Source organism: Rattus rattus, chromosome 13 (genome assembly GCF_011064425.1).
Source record: "Rattus rattus isolate New Zealand chromosome 13, Rrattus_CSIRO_v1, whole genome shotgun sequence".
Lineage (NCBI taxonomy): Eukaryota > Metazoa > Chordata > Mammalia > Rodentia > Muridae > Rattus > Rattus rattus.
Genome location: NC_046166.1, coordinates 20,282,982 through 20,303,381, shown reverse-complemented (window position 1 = coordinate 20,303,381; position 20,400 = coordinate 20,282,982). Strand labels below are relative to the sequence as shown.

The following is a 20,400-nucleotide window of genomic DNA, read 5'->3' as shown; positions in this document are numbered from 1 at the left end:
AACTTGCTGGCCTTTGGCCGACCTGAACCATGCCTGTTACGTTCCAGTAGAGCTCAGAAAGGCTTGAACTTCCCCTCTGCCCTTTGCTGCAGGATAATCCTAAGATTTCCGGTTTAGGGATAGACTTTTGACTGCCGCAGGGAGGTCAAATACTTCTGCTCTCACCGGTGCTGATCGGGCCTCTCGGAGATCAAGACACTTGGGTATCAGGGTCCTCATCCCTACTGCCTCTCCTCCGGTTGTAACTCCCCTCCCCTTTTTAACCCAAGCACCTTTGTCAAGGGCCTCACTTACCATTTCCAGTTGACTGGAGAAGGGCATGAGCTTTGGAGGAGTGGCTGGATCAAAATCTACTCCAGTCTGGCCCCCCATGTCCCCACTGGACAGTGCTGTGTAGTCTGGGCGATGGGAACCTCGGGCCTTCTGGCTGACTTTGATGTAGAAGAAGTCTTCGCTTTTCCCCATTTTGGAGCTGGACTTGCCACGGCCTGAGTCCTGGGAGAAGCCGAACCTCAGAAGCCCATCTGAATACCGGTTGAGCTTCTTGAGGTGGGAGGATTTGCGCAGCTTGTACTGGGAAGCACGGCAGTGCTTGCTGTGGAGACTGTGGCCTGAGATAAGGCTACTCACACTGCCCATGGTGATACGGAACCAAGGGCCTGCAGGGCACAAGAGGGGCCTGGAGAGACGGCGGCAGCGAAATGTAGTCCTGGCTCAGCCAGGGGACTGTGGTCAGAGCAAAAGCTTCTCAGAGCCCGAGAGAGCCATGGACCTGGGAAGAGACACAGAGAGGTCATAGATCTAGGCATGGCACTGTCACTGTGATGATTTCAGGAGTGCTATGCCTGTCATGAAACCTGGGTGGTAATGAGGTGTGTGTCACATGCTAGCCCTGCCTCTTCTATGAGTCTATTATCATTCTGATGACCTGGGCACATGTACTGTGCATACAGTGGAAACCGAGATATTACATATGATTGCAGAACTCATTTGTAGTGTTATATGGATAGACAGCCCAAATCTAGTCTACAGGACCCATTTAACCCATGTCAAGAGGTCAGGATGCTTAAGGGGGGAGCTTGAGAAGGGAGGACGCAGTTCTGTATACCCAGGAAGTGCCAGAGTTTAGATGCACCCCTCAGTATTTAAATATTAGAAACTCAATCTCCAATGCCACATGGTTGTGGTATTTGGGAATGTGATTTGAACTCCCTGGGATTAGATGAAATCTTGATGCTGGGGGCCTAAAGATGACATTAGTGGCTCTGTAAGGGAAAGGAACTCCAGGCGTGATAGCACAGAACTATTAATCCCATCACTTGAAAGTTAGAGACAGGAGGATGGAGAGTTCAGGCCTACCCTGTGTGCCAAATAAAAGATGTGGGAAAAACCTAGGCCTCATCATAGTAAGAATCTGTCTTCAGTTATGTTCACAGCCTTCGCTGCACTGCCGCTGCTCTTTAACGCCAGTGCCGCCTCTCACTTGCTGAGCTCCAGTCAAAGAAGGCGGGTAAGTAAGGAGGTGCTCATACCATGGCTCATACAGAGCAGACTGCCCGCAAATCCACTGGTGGTAAGGCAACCAGGAAAGAACTGGCACAAAAGCACCTCGTAAGAGGGTGCCCTCTACTGGAGGGGTGTAGAAACCTCATCATTATAGGCCTGGTACTGTGGCACTCCAAGAAATCCGACGCCATCAGAAATCTACTGAACTTCTGATTTGCAGGCTCCCTTTCAGCGACTGGTGCGAGAAATTGCTCAGGACTTCAAAACAGACCTGTGCTTCCAGAGTGTGGCTATTGGTGCCTTGCAGGAGGCAAGTGAGGCCTATGTGGTTGGCCTTTTGAAGACACCAACCTCTGTGCTAGCCACAAACCCGTAACAATTATGCCAAAAGAAATCCAGCTAGCATGCTGCATACGCAGAGAACGTGCTTAAGAGTCCACTATGAGGGGAAACATTTCATTCTCAAAAAAAATGTTTTTTTCTCTTCTTCCTGTTATCAGTAGTTCTGAATGTTAGATATTTTTTCCATGGGGTCAAAGGTACCTAAGTCTATGATTGCGAGTGGAAACCTAGGGGACAGAATCAGGGATTGGCACTTTCTCCATGTTCACTTGTGTGTGGATTTTTAACATAAATGCAAGATGTAAGGCAGGCACTAATGCAAGCAAAATGTTTCAGTGAACACATTTCAACAGTTCAACGTTATGACAATTATAAATAAACCTGGTAAAATTTTCTGGACAATGCCAGCATTTGGATTTTTTAAAAATAAGTAAATTTCTTATTGACGGCAACTAAATGGTGTTCGTAGCCTTTTATCAGACAGTAGCTTCCATCAGTTCATTAGACTTTTCTAACAGAGTTGTCCTCCATGCAAGTACACGTTTTTAATGGTGTCTGTGTTCCTGTAAGTTTGCTATTAAAATACATTAACCTGTCTTCTTAGAAAAGGAGAAAAGGAATGGGGAGGAGGGGGAGCAGAGCACAGGAGCAGGAAAGAGACACAATTGGACCCTTGCTCTATCTGGAATGTGCACCCTGAAAATCCCACCCTGGGGGGTAACCTCAAAAAACACCCCTCTTGACAGCAAGAAAGACTTGATCAAATCTGAATGCTCTACCCTTCTTGAACTTTTTAGGCTTCAGACTGTGAGCTGAATATGTCTATATGCTTTATAAATGATCCTGTTCATGGCTCTCTGTCATAGCAACAGTAATGTCAGACGTGCACTAGAAGAGGTCTTCGGAAACAGAGAAGCAAGCCATGGGAATCTGAGAAGTAGTTTCAAGAGGTCACAGGTACCAAAGGCCTGAGTGCTTGAGGTAGAGTGTGTTCCCTGGCACCATTTGAGACATCATCCAGGAGACGGGAGAGCTACTGGGTTGACAGAGTAGGCTGGAAAAGCAGCAGCCGGCAGAGAGCCTGCAGATTGGTGCCAGGGAGCAGGGAGCAGGGAGCTTGGGCAACTGCAAGGATTTTAGCTTGACTGAGACAGAAAGGAGGAGCGGCAGTGATGTCAGCAAGGGGCGACTTCATCTCCTGCGCTGTGGAAGGCCACTATGGCAGCTGGGTAAGCAGGCTGCTGAGGGTCTCAGCTGCTTGATTGGCTAGTTCAGTTGGGGTAGGATATCTGGGCACCATTCTAAATATACTTTGAAGGCTGGTCTGATAGGGTTTGCTAATGGATTTGGTAAAGTGAGTGAGAGAAAGAGAAGTCAAGAAGGGTTCTGGGGGCTCTGGGAGGCTGGAGGATGTAGCTCATTGATAATGTGACTGCCTTGGCAACAGAGATGATACTCTGGGAGACACTGAAACAAAGGACCCCAATAATTATAATTTCCCTGGGAATCTTAGTAGCAGGGCTAGGGGGATCAATTTTTTGGAGCACTCTTCACGAGACACTGAGCCAATGATGGGCAGGACTACACCTTTTACCAGGACCCCTAGCCTTCTAATCAAACCAGTTACTCGGAAGACAGACTTGGAAAAGGAGTGTCACTCACTCCTCATGTTCCTCCTTGCAGCATGTCCACACCAAATAAACCTCCTTTCTCTGATTGTTTTCACCAGTGCTTGTCTCTTTAATTGGTATACTGAGCATGGAAGAGGATACAGCCTAGCTTCCTGGGACTGCCAGAGCCCAGGCTTTTATTCAAAATTCCATAAACAGTAGGGCAGTTACCTAGCAAGCACAAGGACCTGGGTTCTATCCCTAGGATGCACATGCGTGCACACCATGCACACACAGGAGTAGGCAAAATCACTCATTTCCAAAAGGTAGTAAGCCTGCTATACAGAGGAAAGATGTATTTCTCAGTCAGAAGATAAGAGGTTGAATCCAGGGGAAAGAGAAGACCAGCTCCCTAAGACAACAATGTAGAACAAACCTGTGTCCCGTCATCTGCTTTAAATTAGGACATTGATCCTGCAGGGGCCACAGAATGTCCAAGTGGTTCATGGGGACATCATGTGCACCGGTGAAAGGGGCTTTAGGCTAATTATCATATAACTCAGAATTCCAGAACCCATGTAAATATAGGGCGGGCACGGTGACCCACCTGTAATTTTAGTGCTTAGGAAGATCCTCCGAGCAACCTGACTAGAATCAACAAGCCCAAGGTTCAGGTTAGAAGCCTTGTTTCAATATAGACAGGTAGGCTCAAGAAGGATGTATGACATCAACTTCTAGCCTCCTTGCCCACAAGGATACATGGGTACTTATACATACACACAGAACACACACACACACACACATATATACATGCCAAAAAAGAAAAAAAAAACCCAAAACAACAAAACTCCAAAAGCCGTGAAGAGCCCTGGCTGCATACTCTGGCCACCATGCCTTCTCTGCCTTGATAGGCTGTGACCCTCTCAAACTCCCTTAAGTAGCTCCCGTCAGGGTATTCTCGTTCAGCAACAAGGAGTGAACGTGATAAACCTTCTGAACAAACTTGTGTATGGCTCTGCTATGCCTGCCTTCTCCTCTTCCCTGGCTCCTGAATCAAAGGCGAGATGGCCGATGCTTTTCTCCACACGTTTCACACGTCACAAACACTGTACGTCTACAATGCAAACCCTTCCAGGCTCCCTGTAGTTTTCACAGTAAACAGCAGGGCTCCTCTCCACGTCCTGCGTCTTTCACTGACATCCACAGAAACAGCCCCACTGCTTCTCTTTGTGCACTGAGCACAGGAGGCTTTGTCCACTTAGGCTGCTGGCCAGCCTAGCCTTCTTGGGGCTCCATGTAAGTCACCCTCGTCTTTCGTCCTCAGCTCACCTCCTGTTGCCTTAGAAAAGCACAACCCCTCGCCAGCTTTCTGTAACCCATCCACTTATTCTCCACACTTTACATTATATTCTAATATTTACTCTAGCCTGTAACACTCTTATTTAAAATGCAGTCCATGGCACGTATCTCTGACAGAATTTGAATTCAGTGGCAACCAAATTCTATGTATCTGTGACTCCCAGAACAAAACTAAAGGAGATTAGTCAGCAGCTCAGAGAGCTTGGTCAGTCCGCTCAGTGCTGAGCAATGCAGGGCTAGAACCTCAGGTCTGCATGACACCATCAGTTAGATACACATGGATCTATGCTACCACGTGCTGTCGGGGACGTAGACTCAGAGATGTTTGGTTCCTGTCCCAGTGACCAAGGTGAATCCCTGGGGTTGAGAAAGAAACGAAAGGAGAGAGCGAGCGAGCACTGGAGCCTCCAGCCACACCTGCGATTCCTTTATGTACCAATGCCAAGCCGGTTCCAGGCACTCTGGGTGGCAGCCTGGGTGACTCACTGGGCATAAGTTTTTGTGCTGGGTGCTCAGAACTGGAAGAAGTCAAAGAACATTAGGAGTAAAGGGGATAGGTGGACCAAGGGTGGACAGAGGGTTCCAAGAACAGCAGTCCTGCCCGTTAACCCGTGCATTCTGCACACTACCATCAGGTCTTAACACTCAGGGAGCTGTAAAGTTCAAGGGTACTCCAGGATTCCCTTGAAAGCAAGCTTAGTTCTCCTTAAGTGTCGAGACTCTGTTAGCATTCCGGCTAAGTTCCACCCCCACAGTTACCTGGCAACAGCTAGGTACGCCTGACGCTATAAAAGGGGCGGCTTGCCCCCTCCTCACTCTCTTGCTCTTTGTGCTCTCTTGCTCTGACCCTCTTCCCCCTGTGTCCCCTCTCTTCCCATTCCCTTACCCCATTTTCTCCATGAGTTCATGGACGGCCTCTAATCTACTTCTCTATTCCCTCTTCTCTTCTCTTCTTCTCTCCTCTCCTCTCCTCCCCTCTCCTCTCCTCCCCTCCTCTCCTCCTCCTCCTCTTTCTTCTTCTTCCTCTCTCTCTCTCTCTCTCTCTCTCTCTCTCTCTCTCTCTGCCATACTACCCTCTTAACTCCCCTCCCTATGCTCTGAATAAACTTTACTCTATACTATACAATTGTGTGGCTGGTCCCTCAGGGGAAAGGGATGTCTCAGCATGGGCCCACTGAGGCACCCCCATCCCCATACCTCACCACACCTCCATAGAGCATATCCTCACTCTGTCTTTTTATAAACACAACAGACTTGTTCTACCATCAACTCAGAGAACATTCTGGCAAAGGTGGTTGTAATTCAGCCTTATTCTCACTCAGCCCCATCAGACTTGCTGCCTCTCTCCTCTTGAAGGACAGGGCAAAGAGGCAGCTTCCAAAGCACTCAAAACATGTCTTCATTGGCCCAGAGGAAAAGCAGGGGCCATACAGTCTCAGGAGACTTTGGAGGGGAAAAGAAGAGGGAAGAAGCCTCTAAATGTGGCAGGGTAGCCTGGACCACATGAGCTCTTAGGGACTTCACAGATGAGCTCCTGTTAGTGGGAGAAGTCATCCTCCTCCAGATCCAGTGTGCACTGAATCTCTCTACACCAGTACAAGAAATGGTCCTGATGACCAAAGCCCTGGCTTTTGACCCTCAGGTGAGAAGAGGGGTGAGATACCTCTGCTGCTCCTCCATGCCTGCTTTGCATGCTCCTATCCAAAGGAAATCAGGGCAGAAGCAGATGTGATCCGTTCCTGTTTATCCCCTTCCAGAAAGAGGAAGGAGAGACATGACGTTGAAAAGAGTCTGTCTGAACTCCAAAGCAACTTCCTTCCCACAGAGAAAAGCTGTTGGCCCTAGCCATGAGCATCAGGCTTAGGGGGGAAGTTCTGGGTGTTAGCATTCCTTATCTTTTTATAAACACATCACTAGGCACCCATGCATATATATCCTTTTCCTCTCCCCACAGTCAGAGAAGTCAGTGGCCAAGCTCAGAATGAGCAGGCCCTAGCTGCCCCACTTGGTTCTCTCCTTCCCACGGCTACCCGTTCTTCTGTGGGAGGGGTCTTGGCTGGAGGGGTCTTGGCTGGAGGTGTGAGGTAAGGAAGGGCAAATCAGCTTCTGGTCTGACACTCATAGCCACGCCTCAAACCCTCTTGCTGTTTTCAGGAATGGCTGTCAAAGATACCGTGTGAGGAGTACCCAGGACCATAGTCCCTGTACATGGAATCCCACACAGACTCCACACACGGCTCCTGTATCAATCCAAGCTTGGAAGCAGGTAGAGACCACAGTACGACACTGAAGTCTCACTGCTGTGAATGCAGAGCCATTGGTCTTCCCTGGGTTCAGCTTCCAATCACAACATGAGGCTGGGTCTGATTCACTTTTGTGTTTTCAGGCTTCTTGAGAATTTAGTAAGAATTACTGTGCTCCTGTCAGAAAAATACCCCCTGGCTCAGTCTTCCAATTGTCCTGTGGCCACTAATGCCTGGCTCTTCGATTGGCTCAGCGTAAATACATGAATATATCCAGCTCTGGGGGCTCCAGTAAGAACTGTGGGGAGAAAGTTTGGCCTTGGATTACAGACTTGATTTTTCTGCTTCCCTCTGGGGACTGGAAATATGAGAGATGGGAGCAAGGATAGGGTGAATAGGTCAAGAAAATGCATGGCATGACCTCAGTTCCCTCACAACTCCAGGCTCAGCTGCCTGAGTTCCCAAGATGAGGGAGGGCATGTTCAAAATGGACTTCCAAAGGAATGCCCAAACCAGACATGGCGGTGTACTCCTTCCGAGACTCAGGCAAGATAATAATTAGTTGGGACCAGTCTGGCCTACATAGCAAGGCCCTGTCTTAGGAAAATAACAAGGATTGGGGGCAGCAAGTATTTGGATGGGGAGGACCCTAGTTGCGCGCAGGGTACTGTCTCAACTTGGCTGGTCTGGTACTTGGCAATCCACTATGCCGCCTTTGTTCTTGTGTTTCATTCTTATTTTAATACAGGTTTTTTAAAAAGCTGAAACACAAAATTAACCCAAAGGCTCAAAGAAGACCTGATTAAGCTCCCAGAACCCACATTGTGGCTCATAGCAATCTGTAATTTCAGTTCTGCGGGGATCCAATACCTTCTTCTAACCCCTAAGAGCACCAGGGAAGCACAAAGTGCACACACACACACACACATACACACACTGGAAAAACACTCATTCACAGGAAATAAATATTTTGTCCTTGTTGTTCGTTTTATTTTTTGTTTTTTCAAGATAGGGTTTCTCTGTGCAGCGCTGGCCTGGAACTCAGATTCACCTTCCTCTGCCTTCTGAGTGCTGGAATCAAAGGCATGTGCTGCCACTGCCACCACCCAGCTCAGAAAATAAATATTAAAATTAAAAAGTACTCAAGCACTCCATGACGTATTGACAATCGTTAAAGTACTGATGTGTTGATTTCAGAAATAAAACAGGGCAGAGTTGAACTCTAACCCACATTTGCCCTAACCCCTCCCTTACCCCAAGCTCTCTCCACAAAGGAAACCAATCCCATGAATTTCACAGGAACATTTTTAACATGTCCTGTGAGAATGCCATGTGGTTCTTATACAAATGTTATGTTACTTACACAGTGCTAGCATCTCCTAGCTATGCCCATTGCAATGTTCTCTGCTCACACCTAGCCACTGTGCTGCCAAACCTCTCTTATATATGACAATTTTGACACATACATGAGAGTTTTTCCAAGTTTTATTCTAATGAGGTCTTGAAAGCTGTCTGGGTTTTATAGGCCCCTGTCTTTAGTTGAATTCCTCCAGGGCAACAGGTACCTAAGCTCCTTATTAGCTTGGAAAGAATGCAGGAAGATACACAAAGCCCCAAGGCAAGGGCAAAGGGGTCTGTCGCTCTAAGGCAGGGCAGGGTCTGTAACTGTGATTGTTATTAAGAGATGCCATTCTTGTGGAGGGGGTAGGAGGAAACCTGAGCATGAAGAGACTTTAGTAGAAACTCTGAAACTCTGCAGCAGCCACAAGGGACAAATACCATGTCCATTGGGCCTTCTATAATGTGAGTGCCAGAAGGACCTTTTACATCCTATGCCTAAATGTTTCATGATATAGAGGCTATATTGAAGCTCCAGTGCGAAGGGAATATACCAGATCACACCTCAAATTACAGGCTGGCAACCCAGTTTTTAGATACTAGTGGGACAAGACCATCTGGGTTTCATTTATAGATGGGACCAGTCATAGAGTAGCTCTAACTGCTCTCTGTGGGTGATATATGGACTGATGTGTGTGTGTGTGTGTGTGTGTGTGTGTGTGTGTGTGTGTGTGTGTGTGTATGAATTTAAAGTATATAAGAGCATATATAGGCACGATGATGAGCATATGCGTAAACATAAACACATTTGTCTTTGTGAGGAAGTGTGTGTGGTTGTGAGCAACACTGACCGTGTGCATGAGTGCATGTGAAAACCTGTTAGTGCAAGCCTGGTTGTATAAGTGTGGAGGCAAGTGTGTATGTGTAAGAATATATGAGTTGGAGAGTGAGAACGTGATTGCGTGGGCTTGAGTGTGTGTGATTTATTACGAGAGTCTATGTGTGTCTGTAGGAAGAGGTATCTGTGTGATTGTTCCTATGAGTCCTGTCTCCAGATATGGCTGGCAGCTTCTGGGTAGGGTAGGAGCTCTGTCCCATCCCTCTCATCCCTCTAAGAGAAACTTCCAATCTTGGCTATCGAAACCACCTCCTTATTTTTCCTATATTAAGCTCTTTCTACTGAACTCATTAGTAAACACAGTTCCTTGAGACAGACCATGGGCAAATGCGATGGAAAGCAAAGTCCTCCTGCAGAACTAGAATCTGTTCAGCCATTTCCTCTATGAGAGAAGCTGAACGCCCTGCCTGGTTTGGCTCAATTCTCATCTTCCTCTTCTAAGCCGATGTCTGAATAAACCCCAGAGAGAAGTGAATTTACCCTCTACCACCCCAAAGTAGTTCTGTTCAAAGCCTTTGGCCAAGATAAAGAAATATAAGCCGGAGGATCTATTTCCAGGATCTGAGAAAGATGCCAGGTACATAGATAGACGCTAGTAGGAGTTTAAACAGCGACACAGATTTAGCTGAAAGGCCAAGATGCTCGAGTTTGCCAACCTACTTAGAGGCAGGGCCCCTCTGGCCCTAGTATAGGAATGCTTTTACATGACTCTGTGTAGGAGGTAAATGTTCAGTCTGCAGTTGTCTGTCCCATCTCTCAGACACCGGCAGAACAGGCTGTCTGGCCAGGCCACTGTTTCTAGCCCTGTATGTTCCTTTGCTTCAGGGTCCAGTGTAAAGGATGGCTATTCTCTGTGAGGAGCCCCACAATGGATAGATGCCAGGCAGAAAGTTAGGGAACCCGAGACGATTTGGGTTCCGCCTCATTTCGCTTCTAGGCCCCTCATTTCACTTTCTGGACTTTGCCCAACGTTGTTCCTAGCTGGCAGGGCCATAGGCACACAGGAAGAATCATTCAGCTCTATTCATCAGGCCCCACATCGCTACATACCTGATCTCAACAAAGGAACATAGATAGATGGGCCCACTCCCATCTGGTATAAGAGTCGTTATCAATAAGAATCTCTGTCTCCTTGAGCATCAGATAGCCACAGCTGAGAACAACTCCAGCCATCACCTGCTCTGAAGAACATGACATAGATATATGTTGACCAAAATTAAGGCAGAAAAAACACTGACAGACTAATGGCTAACACTGTGTACTTGATAGGCTTCAGGAAAAAGACCTGGGGTCATGTGTCCGAGAGGGTTCTAGTCTGGCTTATGTGGGTGTTGCAATGTCATGGGCTCGAGTCCCTGACTACATGAGAGGGAGAACATGAGTGAGGCTTTAGAATTGTCCTCTTCTTCCGGTCTTGCAGATGAAATGTGACAGCTGTCTCATGTTTCTGATGCCATGGTTTCTCTTTCCCACGCATTCTCCACACTTGCCCCTTCACACACAGCCAGGGAGAGCAGTTAGTGGCACCTTTCACTCTTCACCATCGGGATATGCAACCCAGTTGGCCCCCTAACCCATCAGTAACTAGAAAGAATGTGGATTGCTTCATGATGCCTCAGTGAATCCTCCAATGGGGAGCCAAAATAAGCCCTTCCTTCCTTCCTGAGGTTTCTTTTGTCAAGGTACTTTGCGACCACAGTGGGAAAGGAAACTAATACAGTGACTGCCAACTGGTCAGTTGGCTAGGAGGGGGTGGGGAAAGATGTGAGAACTCCATGTTCATGTCTTCAAGTTGGAATAGTGAGTCCTGGCACTGGAGAAATAGCTCAGTAGATACGGTATTTACTATGCAAGTGTTGAGGACCAGAGTCTGGATCTCGAGAAGACACATAAAAGCCAGCAGTTACTTGTAAACCCTGCATGGAGTTAGGAATCAGCAGCATGACTTGGCTTGCTAGCTCCAGGTTTAGCAAGACCCTTCGTCAATAAATAAAGTCGACATCAGTGGAGAAAGACACCCAGTATCATCAACCTTTAGCCTCTAGAAGCATAATACCCACACACATACACCAGTACACACACACACACACACACACACAGAGAGAGAGAGAGAGAGAGAGAGAGAGAGAGAGAGAGAGAGAGAGAGAGAGAGACCCTTCAGGTACTCCCTATACTTTCCCCCTTGCTATAAGGATGAGTTCATGGCATCTTCTAGGCAGAATCGCCTCTGCCTTCAGTAGCAAGGCAGCTAAATCTTGCAGACCCATGAGACGAACTCCAAGGAATGTCCACTGTACCAGAAGGGATCTCTCCAGGTCTAAGAGGCATGTTCTTTAGGCTCATTGAGTATCCTTTGACAACACCACCCACCACACAACCTACACTGCTCTTCCTGATTCAGCTTTTCCTATCCAGGACTCCTCCCAGGGTTTTAGCTCTTGTCCTTGACCTCCTCCCCGCCATTTGCTGCAGGGGTAGGGGTCAAGTGGGGAGCAAGGCTAAAGAGGAGGCGAACCCAGTTTGCAAGCTTCAGATGCCTGGAGGTCTCCACGTGCAGAGCCCAATACATACTTTCTGAGTGAATAGATGAATGAGAAAAGAGGCAATAACGGAGGAGGAAGGGGTGGGAGTGTGGGAGGTGAGAGGCAAGACTGAGGGTGCCGACGTGCTAATGGGGAGCGGGCTGCTGGTGGTTTGAGAGCGAGGGCCCACACAGCTCTCAATTAAGTGAACTTGGATTCAGAGGCAAGGCAGAAAGGGAAAGGGTAATCACAGGCAGGCTGAGTCATTCCATCCATTGCACAAAAGCAATTCTGCTTCCTACTGCTCTGGAGGAATCAAAAGCCACTCTGCCTGGCAGGCTTTTGTGTGCAGGTCCGCGGTCTGCTGCCAGCTGAGCCTTCCTCCAGATCGGTGCGCAGCGTGTCTCGGCAGCGGCTGATTGACATTTCTCCTCAGGAATATGATTGGCAACCAACCCCAGCTTTCCCCATTTCAAACATAAAGCCCCAGTTACATGAAAAGCTCAAGCAAATGTACCCTGCTGCCTTCGGTGTAGCCCCGCCTACAAAAGCAAGCCCAAAGCATTCTTTCACATACATGGCAGCCTAGGCAGTACTGGCACAGACAGACAGATGCACAGATGGATCAAAGAACAGATTCTGATCTTAGAGAGTAGGATTTGTGAGGACACGAAGGAGGGTTGAACGGTATCTAGATGGCTAGATGTTTTGCCATCTCATGTGGACAGATATAATGGCTCTGAGGCCAAGCTCGGGTTGGGAAGGATCTGAGAAACCAATGATAAAACAGACATGGGTTAGGGGACGGGATATATTGCCATACTGTTTGCACCATGACACTCTTGGCTCTGAACGCCAGAGTTGGCATGTGGTCAGCATTTGGCCAATGAGATATCCCGAGTCTCCACCTAGGCTGGACATCTCTCAAGCCCCCTGAATTACCGAAGGACTAAGACTCTGGCGAGTACTTCTGTGACCCTCTCCGAAATTCTGATTTTTCCAGTCACTGTTCCTAGGTCCATATGGAAATCCTTTCCACTGGCTTACCATCCAGAGGCAAAGAGCCCATCATCAATGGCATCCTTTGAACAGAGGCTGTTGTGATCCCTCCTGTGCCACATGGAGGCAACCCCTCCTGCAATCTGAGCCTTAAGCCCATCTGGCAGACAGGGTTAGACCCCAGGGGTTGGAAACATAGAAAGAACTTGACCCCGGGTTGCAGATGAAATGACAGATGGAGAAGTATTTTTGTCTGCTTGCTTTTTAGGCTTGTTTTTCTAAGATAGGGTCCTTTTGGGTCTGGTGGTTAAGTCCAACCCTGGAGAGGCAGAGGCAGAGGCAGAGGCAGAGGCAGGGCCAGGGGTAGGGGCAGGGGCAGGGGCAGGGGCTGGGGCAGGGGCAGAGGCAGGAAGTTAGATACTTAGGTAGTCCAAGTCCGGCTACAAAAGTCAGATGGTGCTCCCACATCTCAGCCCCTGCCCCCAAACAAACAAACAAACCAGGGTCCTATGTAGCTCAGAATAGCTTCAAATCTCTACCCTTAAACCCACTACACAGCTGAGGATGGCCTTAAATGTCTGATTCTCCTGCTTCCAAATCCCATATGCTGGGATCATAGGGACTGACCATCACACTTCCTTTACGTGGTACTAGGAGCTGAACCCAGGGCTTCCAGCATTCTAGGGAAGCACCCTACCATAATCTGGGCTACATCCTCAGCTCTGGAAAAAAAAACTTTTAAACACAGAAATGCTTCAGTACTCTACAGTAAGGAGACCCAGCAAGGTCTGTGATGGGTCTGAGGCCACCAGCGAGGCAGAAGCACAGCACCCTAAGCCTGCTTCCTGCTTGTGTCTGTCTTATCCTGTGGAAGAAAAGGAGGGTGGGGATAGCAGTCCAGGCTGAAAGGTACCATAAAGAAAGATTCAGATCAGATTCAGGGTGAGGTCACAGGTCTCATCCTACCCAGGGGCCTGCACCCCAGCCACCTGAGACTTCCAGTGTCACCACTAGTCATCAACCCTGGCCAAAATTTGTAACTCATAACAAGAGATAAAACAGGGGAAAGGTAGAAACCCTTTTGCCATTCCCAAGACCCTAAGGAGGGCTCTGCCTTAAGCAGGGAGAAAGGAAAACTCCAAATGGTAGGCAGGAGTAGGAGAAGGATGGAGAAATGAAGTAAACAGCATAGGAGAGCTGCCTTTAGCCTCTCCTTGCTTTGCTGCTCCACCATTCCTACCCTGTGCTAGCATACCCACTTCGATTTGTGTGTGTGTGTGTGTGTGTGTGTGTGTGTGTGTGTGTGTGTTGGTATGTGCACAACTGTTGTGGATATGTGGTGAGGGGTAAGGTGTTCTTGTGGCATGTTTGTCCTGTATGTTTGTGTTGCATTGTACTGGGTGGGAGTGGGTGAGTATTCTAGAACACAAGAGAGACTACAAAATGGCAGACTACAAACTCTAGGAAGCACAGCAGTGCAAAGCCCTGGCCAAGAACTCAGCCCAGCCTCTCAGCTCTGGTCCTTGTTAAAGAGTTTGGTTCCATGAGGCAGGTCCCTTTAAGTAGTGGGTGCACCGGAGTGTATTATTTTGCACACTCCACAGCAAGGGCCATTCTTGAGGTCTCTATCTGTCTTGAGTTAAAGACCTCTTTCAGTACCATTTGATGTGTTTGGCCAGGGAATGTGATTTCCGTGGCACCTATGTCCTGACTTCTCTGCTCACCCTTCTTCCAGGACTCACCCCTGTCAGAACCAGAGCCTCATATTCAACACCTGGTCTGAGACCCCTCTGAGTATGGAGCCCTAGAGCCAGCAGTCCACAGTATCCAGTGGGACAGTGGAAACCACAGACCCTTCAGAAGTCCCGGGCATCAGCAGGTTGCCATCCAGGCCCCACCCCAGCTTTTTCATCTGTCCCCTTAGCACCTGTGAAGCTCGTGGAGATCGGGGGCGTGAGGCTCTATCCCAGGACCTCTTTGCACTTCTGGCCCCAGTGATGCTATCCTGGCATGCCACCAGAGCTCCTCAGTAACTTTCCACATGCTTGGCTGTCTGCGGGAATGACCTTCCCTGACCCAAGGAGGCTGCCCAGGTAGGCGGGTGCAGGGAATGTGGAGAAGTGCCTTTCCCTCACCACCGCCTTGCTTGGCTGTTTCTGAAGAAAAGCAATCAATGCCAGATCTGTGTGAAATCAAACCCCAGCTTATCGGCCTCCCTTGGCTGGGGGCTGCTAAGGGTGGACCGATGTACGGAGGCCACTGGAAGACTGCTCAGAGCTGAGCCTCTCACTGGCACTGCACACACATCGTCCACGGATTTTCTTTGCACTTCTCTCGCTTTCTTGGTCACAGCCTGACCAGCTCCTTGGGAATAAGCATCTTGTTTTATTTTCCTCAGAAAATTAGGGAAGTGTGTGTGAATTTGAGTTGGACATTTCTTTTACATTTCATCTGAATATTTAACTCCATCAAGACAACAGACAAAAGCTGGGATACATAGACCACCTTACCGAGTATGTCATGGGTCAGCCATACATCTTCCCGGAAGGGCCATTCACGGGTGCAGATGGCAGAGGAAGTTTGGCATCACCATTATTTTTTTAATAGACAGGAATTATACGCCACAGGCTTGCCCTGACTTTCTCTATAGCTGAGAATGCCCTTGAACTTCGGATACTCTTGTATCTACCTCCTGGGTGCCAGGGATAGAGAGTATGTTACTGTGCCTGGATTATACAATACTGGAGAGCAAATAAAGGGCTTCATGCATTCTAGGCAGGCACTCTTATCTGCTGAGCTGCATCCTCAGCCCCAGATAGTTAACAATGTATCCAGTATCAGACCTTGGGAGGCAAGCAGGAAGTTAGGTGCCACAGCTCACTCATTAGCCGCTCCTGCGCTCTCCTGCCTGGTCTTTACCTCATCTGTTCCTACTCTGACCCTGGGCAGGCATTACTCACAGCATTAGACACAGGGTTTCTTGAGGTCATGGCTTAAAAAGCTGACTCTAGAAGTGAGGATTTGTGGTTCACAGGCCACAGGGCACTCTTCCTCCTCATGGGGCAGCCAAGGTAAGAACAAGGTTGGACCTGGCACGATGGGCCTGGTAGAGAAGGCACTGCTGAGTTCCACCTTCTAGAATGTGTATCATTGTAGCTTGTACAGGAAGACAGATGCACCCAGAGAGGAATTAGCTGCCAGAAACACTGCACTGTCATAACAACCCAAGTATTTATTATACACCTAGTGTCTAGTCACCACTGGGGTCCTGTGACTATAGCAGTGAGCGGCACAGAGTCCTCTCTTGCAGATGGACAAAGTTACATGAGAAAATGATAGGGTTGTTTGGCTTTAAACTCCCGTACAAGACCATCCTTTCGTCCCAGCTCATCTCCCACTATCCAAGCTATATTGATTCTGCCTGCTTCCTTCCATCCATAGAATAAGGAGTCACTCACTGGCATTATCTGGATGGCACTGGACATCAGGAGTCATTTCTGACTGTGTGTTCAGAAAGCCTTTAGTGTTGATCAATTTTTGTGACCACCATCCCCACATTGAGTTGTCTGTCCTCCTACGGCACTGCAATCCGCAGTTTCAACCCCGAGTCGGATGGCGTCACCAGCTCCTCTCTCTCTTCCCACTCCACTCCCTGTGGATTTTCTGTAAACCTTTCCTTCCTTTCTCTGACCCACCCAGGCTTCTCTGCTCTGCTCCCATGCCTAAATCCTGGCGTTGTTTAGACAGCACAGGCTGACTGTATTTGAAAGGCACCCACCCTCTCTCTGCTCCTTTTACCTCTTCTTCAATTTGAGATTAGACCTTCGTGTATAGCCCTAACTAGCCTTGAACTCCTAATTGTTTCTGGCCTCACCTCCTGGATGCTAGGATGATAAAGCGGGCAGCAGCATGTTCAGCCCTCTCCATTCTTTCTTAGAAGATCCATCCATCCATCCATCCATCCATCCATCCATCCATCCATCCATCTATCCATCCATCCATCTATCCATCCATCCATCTATCCATCCATCACAGCCAAGTGTCTTCTATAAGATGGTTTTATCCAATACCATATTCCCAACTTCTAGCATGGTTCCTGGCCCAGGAGTTAGCATGGGATCGTCATTATCCTAAACTATGATTATTAGAAATAGAGTTTTATCTATATGTCACATGGACCTCATGAGCCAGGGTTTCACTGTACAACAGCCCTGGCTGTCCTGAAAAGCACTTTGTAGACTTGGCTGGCCTGGAACTCACAGACATCCACCTGCCTCTGCCTTCCAAGTGCTGGAATGAAAGACATGGGTCACCATGCCTGGGTTACAATGTTTTCACTTTTAAAAGGGGGTGGGGCAAATGCACCTTTGATCCTAGCACTCAAAAGGCAGAGGCAGGCAGATCTCTGTAAATTAGAGGCCAGCCTAATCTATATGCTGAGTTCCAGGACCTCCATGGCTATGTAGAGAGACCCTGTCACAAAACAAAACATCAAATGCTTTCATCCTTAGTCCCCAGCCTAGGGGAGTCCTTGGAAGGTATTAAGTGGTCCTAGCACAGCTGTGACAAGCCTGGCCTCAGCACACAGTAGGTAGGTTCATTAGTTACTTGCACGTTGCTATTACAGACAGTTGACAAAGCTCCTTAGAAGGCAGACAAATTTATTTTGCTTCTCGGTTTTAGTGGGCTCGGATCCTGACAGGGAAGGCATTTATGACAAGAAACAGAGAAAGGGAAATGCCAGTTTTTTCTGCCCTCTCGTCACCTCCCCTCCTCTACAGCCTTGAGGGTGGTGCTAGTTACATCCATGGTAGGTCTTCTTTCTTCTGGAAATGTTCTCACAAACACAGGAGATGTGCCTTGCCATCTTGTGTTACATACTTGTGTTAAACCTCCCTGGTGTGGATTTCAGATTACACCACTGACTGACATAACCTTCCTGGGTGCAGATGTGGGCATGAGATCATGGCTCTGTGTGAGTGACAAGCTGTGTTTCAGGAGAAGGATCTAAGACGTACGGAGCACCGTGCTGTCCTCCTTTGCCTGAGGTTTTGGAATTCCTGGTGTATAAGACCTCAGTCCCTAGTACTGACAGACTTACAATAACACAAGCAGAAGCTGGGATTCGTAGAAAACAAAATTAGTCAACAAAGATCTGACCTGACCCTTGGCCCTCATCGAGCAGCTTGCTGGGGTAAGACGATTAAACAAATGGGGAGGTCCAGTAGCTATATCTGTGCTTCAGGAGAGCTACCTCTCAAGATATTGATCTCGAGCTTGTTTGTAGGCATAAAAGAATATTGTATGGAGAAGATGGGTGGTTCATTAAACTGGGGGCAGGAGAATAAGTAGTACGAGAAGGGGTAGCACCGACCCCACCCTGCACCGACCCCACCCTTCTGCCTCCTCACAGAGGCCTCCATGCCGACATCAAAGGGTAAAGCAGAGGGAAGGAAGAGAACCTGAGAAGGTGGGAGAAGTCTAAGAAGATGGCGGAGGGAAGGGAGTGAAAGGAAGTCTGGAGAAAGAGAGGGTTTGGAGAGGAGCAAGAGACAAGGCAGAAGAAGCTGGAAAGAGCTGGTTGGATCCAAATGAATAGCAGGAGTGGGAGGGGCTGGCCAGGGACCCAGAAGTGGGAGTTGATTGTGATGAAGATGAAGTGTCCCAGATGGGGGAAGCTACACAAGGAAGAGGGATAGAGCACAGCCAAAATGGAGGTGCAAACTGAATGTGGGAGCTACATCGTAGTACCACTGCTGCTAGAGACTGAGATTTCTTTTGTGTGTATGCCACAAGCTGGGTGAGCTGTGACCAGAAAAAGGAGTCAGGGCTTAGAAGCAAGGAGGTGTGGTTTTGAGGCCTTTGTAGGATGGGTGGGAGCAATCCTGGGGACTGTAGAACGGAAGGCAGCTTTCAGGGACTAAATATATTCCTCTTAATGGTAACAGAAGTCTATATAGCCAATGGCCACCTACCCACTCCCCCACTCTTCAAAAAACAAGACAAGAAATATATGAGGCTTTCCAGTTATCAAGAAATAGATGATGAGGAGTACTGGTACATGCTTGTAGTACTCAGAAGGCTGAGGCAGGAGCATTACCAGTTCAAAACCAATCTGAGATACAGTAAGACCCTGTCTCAAAAATTTAAAATAAATAAACTAATTAATAAAAACACAGCACATCAAGTGTACTACCCTGAATGACTCTAAGTCAGCTTCCCACAGAGAGACCTGCACATTCACGCTTCTCGCCGTAGTATTCCCAATAGCCAAGACATCGCGCCAGACTAAAAAATACACACACAATGGCATTCCTACTCAGCTGTAAAGACAATAAGTGATACCTGCAGGAAAGTGGAAACTATTATATTAAGTGAAAAACAAACATGTTTTCTCTTCCATATGGAGTCTAGAACGTATATGGCATGGCATATATAGTATATAAAGATATATAGCATTAAAGTAGAAGGGAATTATTTGGAGAGAAAGGGAGGGAAAGGGGAGAGACAGTAGAGAAGAAGGAGGATATGAACAGGTGCTCTGTGTATACCATAGGGAAAAAACCATTATACTAACTAAAACATAATTAATTTTAAAAGTTTTTAAGAGTTAGGACCTCATTAGTAGCTCTGACTGGCCTGGAACCCACTATGTAGGCCACCCTGGTCTTGCTCTCATAGGTCTGACTCTGCCTTCTGAGTACTGGGAATTAGGTCATATTGTCACACCAGGGTCTAATTTTGAAAAATTGTAAAGAAAGTTTAAAAAGAAATGATAATCAACATTTTGTTTTGTTTTGCCTGCTTGCTTGTTTTAGTGGGGTCTCTCTCTTTGGCCCCAACGGACACAGAGTTCACTATATATAACAGTCTAATCTCAAACTCATAGAAATTCACCTGCCTCTGCCTCCAAGTGCTGTCTCCACATCTGGTACTATCAATGTCTTTTTAAAACCAGGGACATGAATCAATCAATCACACACACACACACACACACACACACACACACACACACACACACACACACACTACACACATACAAACACACACTGCAGGCTGGAGATCAAAGCTTGGTAGGGCCTTTTATACAAAGCAACAAAATTAAAGCTGATAAATTCACAGTGGGAAAGCAAAACAAATAAATAAATAGTGCAATCTTAGGTTAGATTTGTTTCATTTGACTCATTATAAGGTGCACTGGCTTAATTATTAGAAATATGTCTCTGACACTGGATGTGAGACAAACCATGAAACATGTGGTCTAAGAACTGGACCTTTCCCTGTGAATCTAAAGTCACCCCATGGCATAATCTGTCCTCAAAGTGCCCTCTTCTTTTGCTACCACCACAGAGCCAGAGCCTGAAACAGAGCTTGTCAGCATCCTGGCATCCTGGCATCCTCCCAGGGCGCTGTCCATGCCTACTGCCAACTCTGGCTTGATGCAATCTGGAAATTCTGGTACTGAAGGAGAGCTGGTAGAAGACACTGAAAGAGAAAGGCTAGCCAACTGTAAGAACTGACAACTGCCACACTCACCACTATACCACTGAGCATTGTGCCTGGCACACAGTTGGAGCTTAACA

General features: G+C 47.7%; 1 protein-coding gene across 1 annotated transcript in view; it reads right to left on the bottom strand.

Moving 5' to 3' along the window:
- The window catches only part of Lzts1 (leucine zipper tumor suppressor 1), a 54,957-nt gene that overhangs the window by 9,589 nt on the left and 24,968 nt on the right, over positions 1-20,400 (bottom strand). Inside the window, exon 2 of the mRNA XM_032918545.1 lies at positions 295-772. Within this exon, the coding sequence (XP_032774436.1) occupies positions 295-639 (345 nt within the window). The 5' untranslated portion in view covers positions 640-772. The remainder of the gene's footprint in view (positions 1-294; positions 773-20,400) is intronic.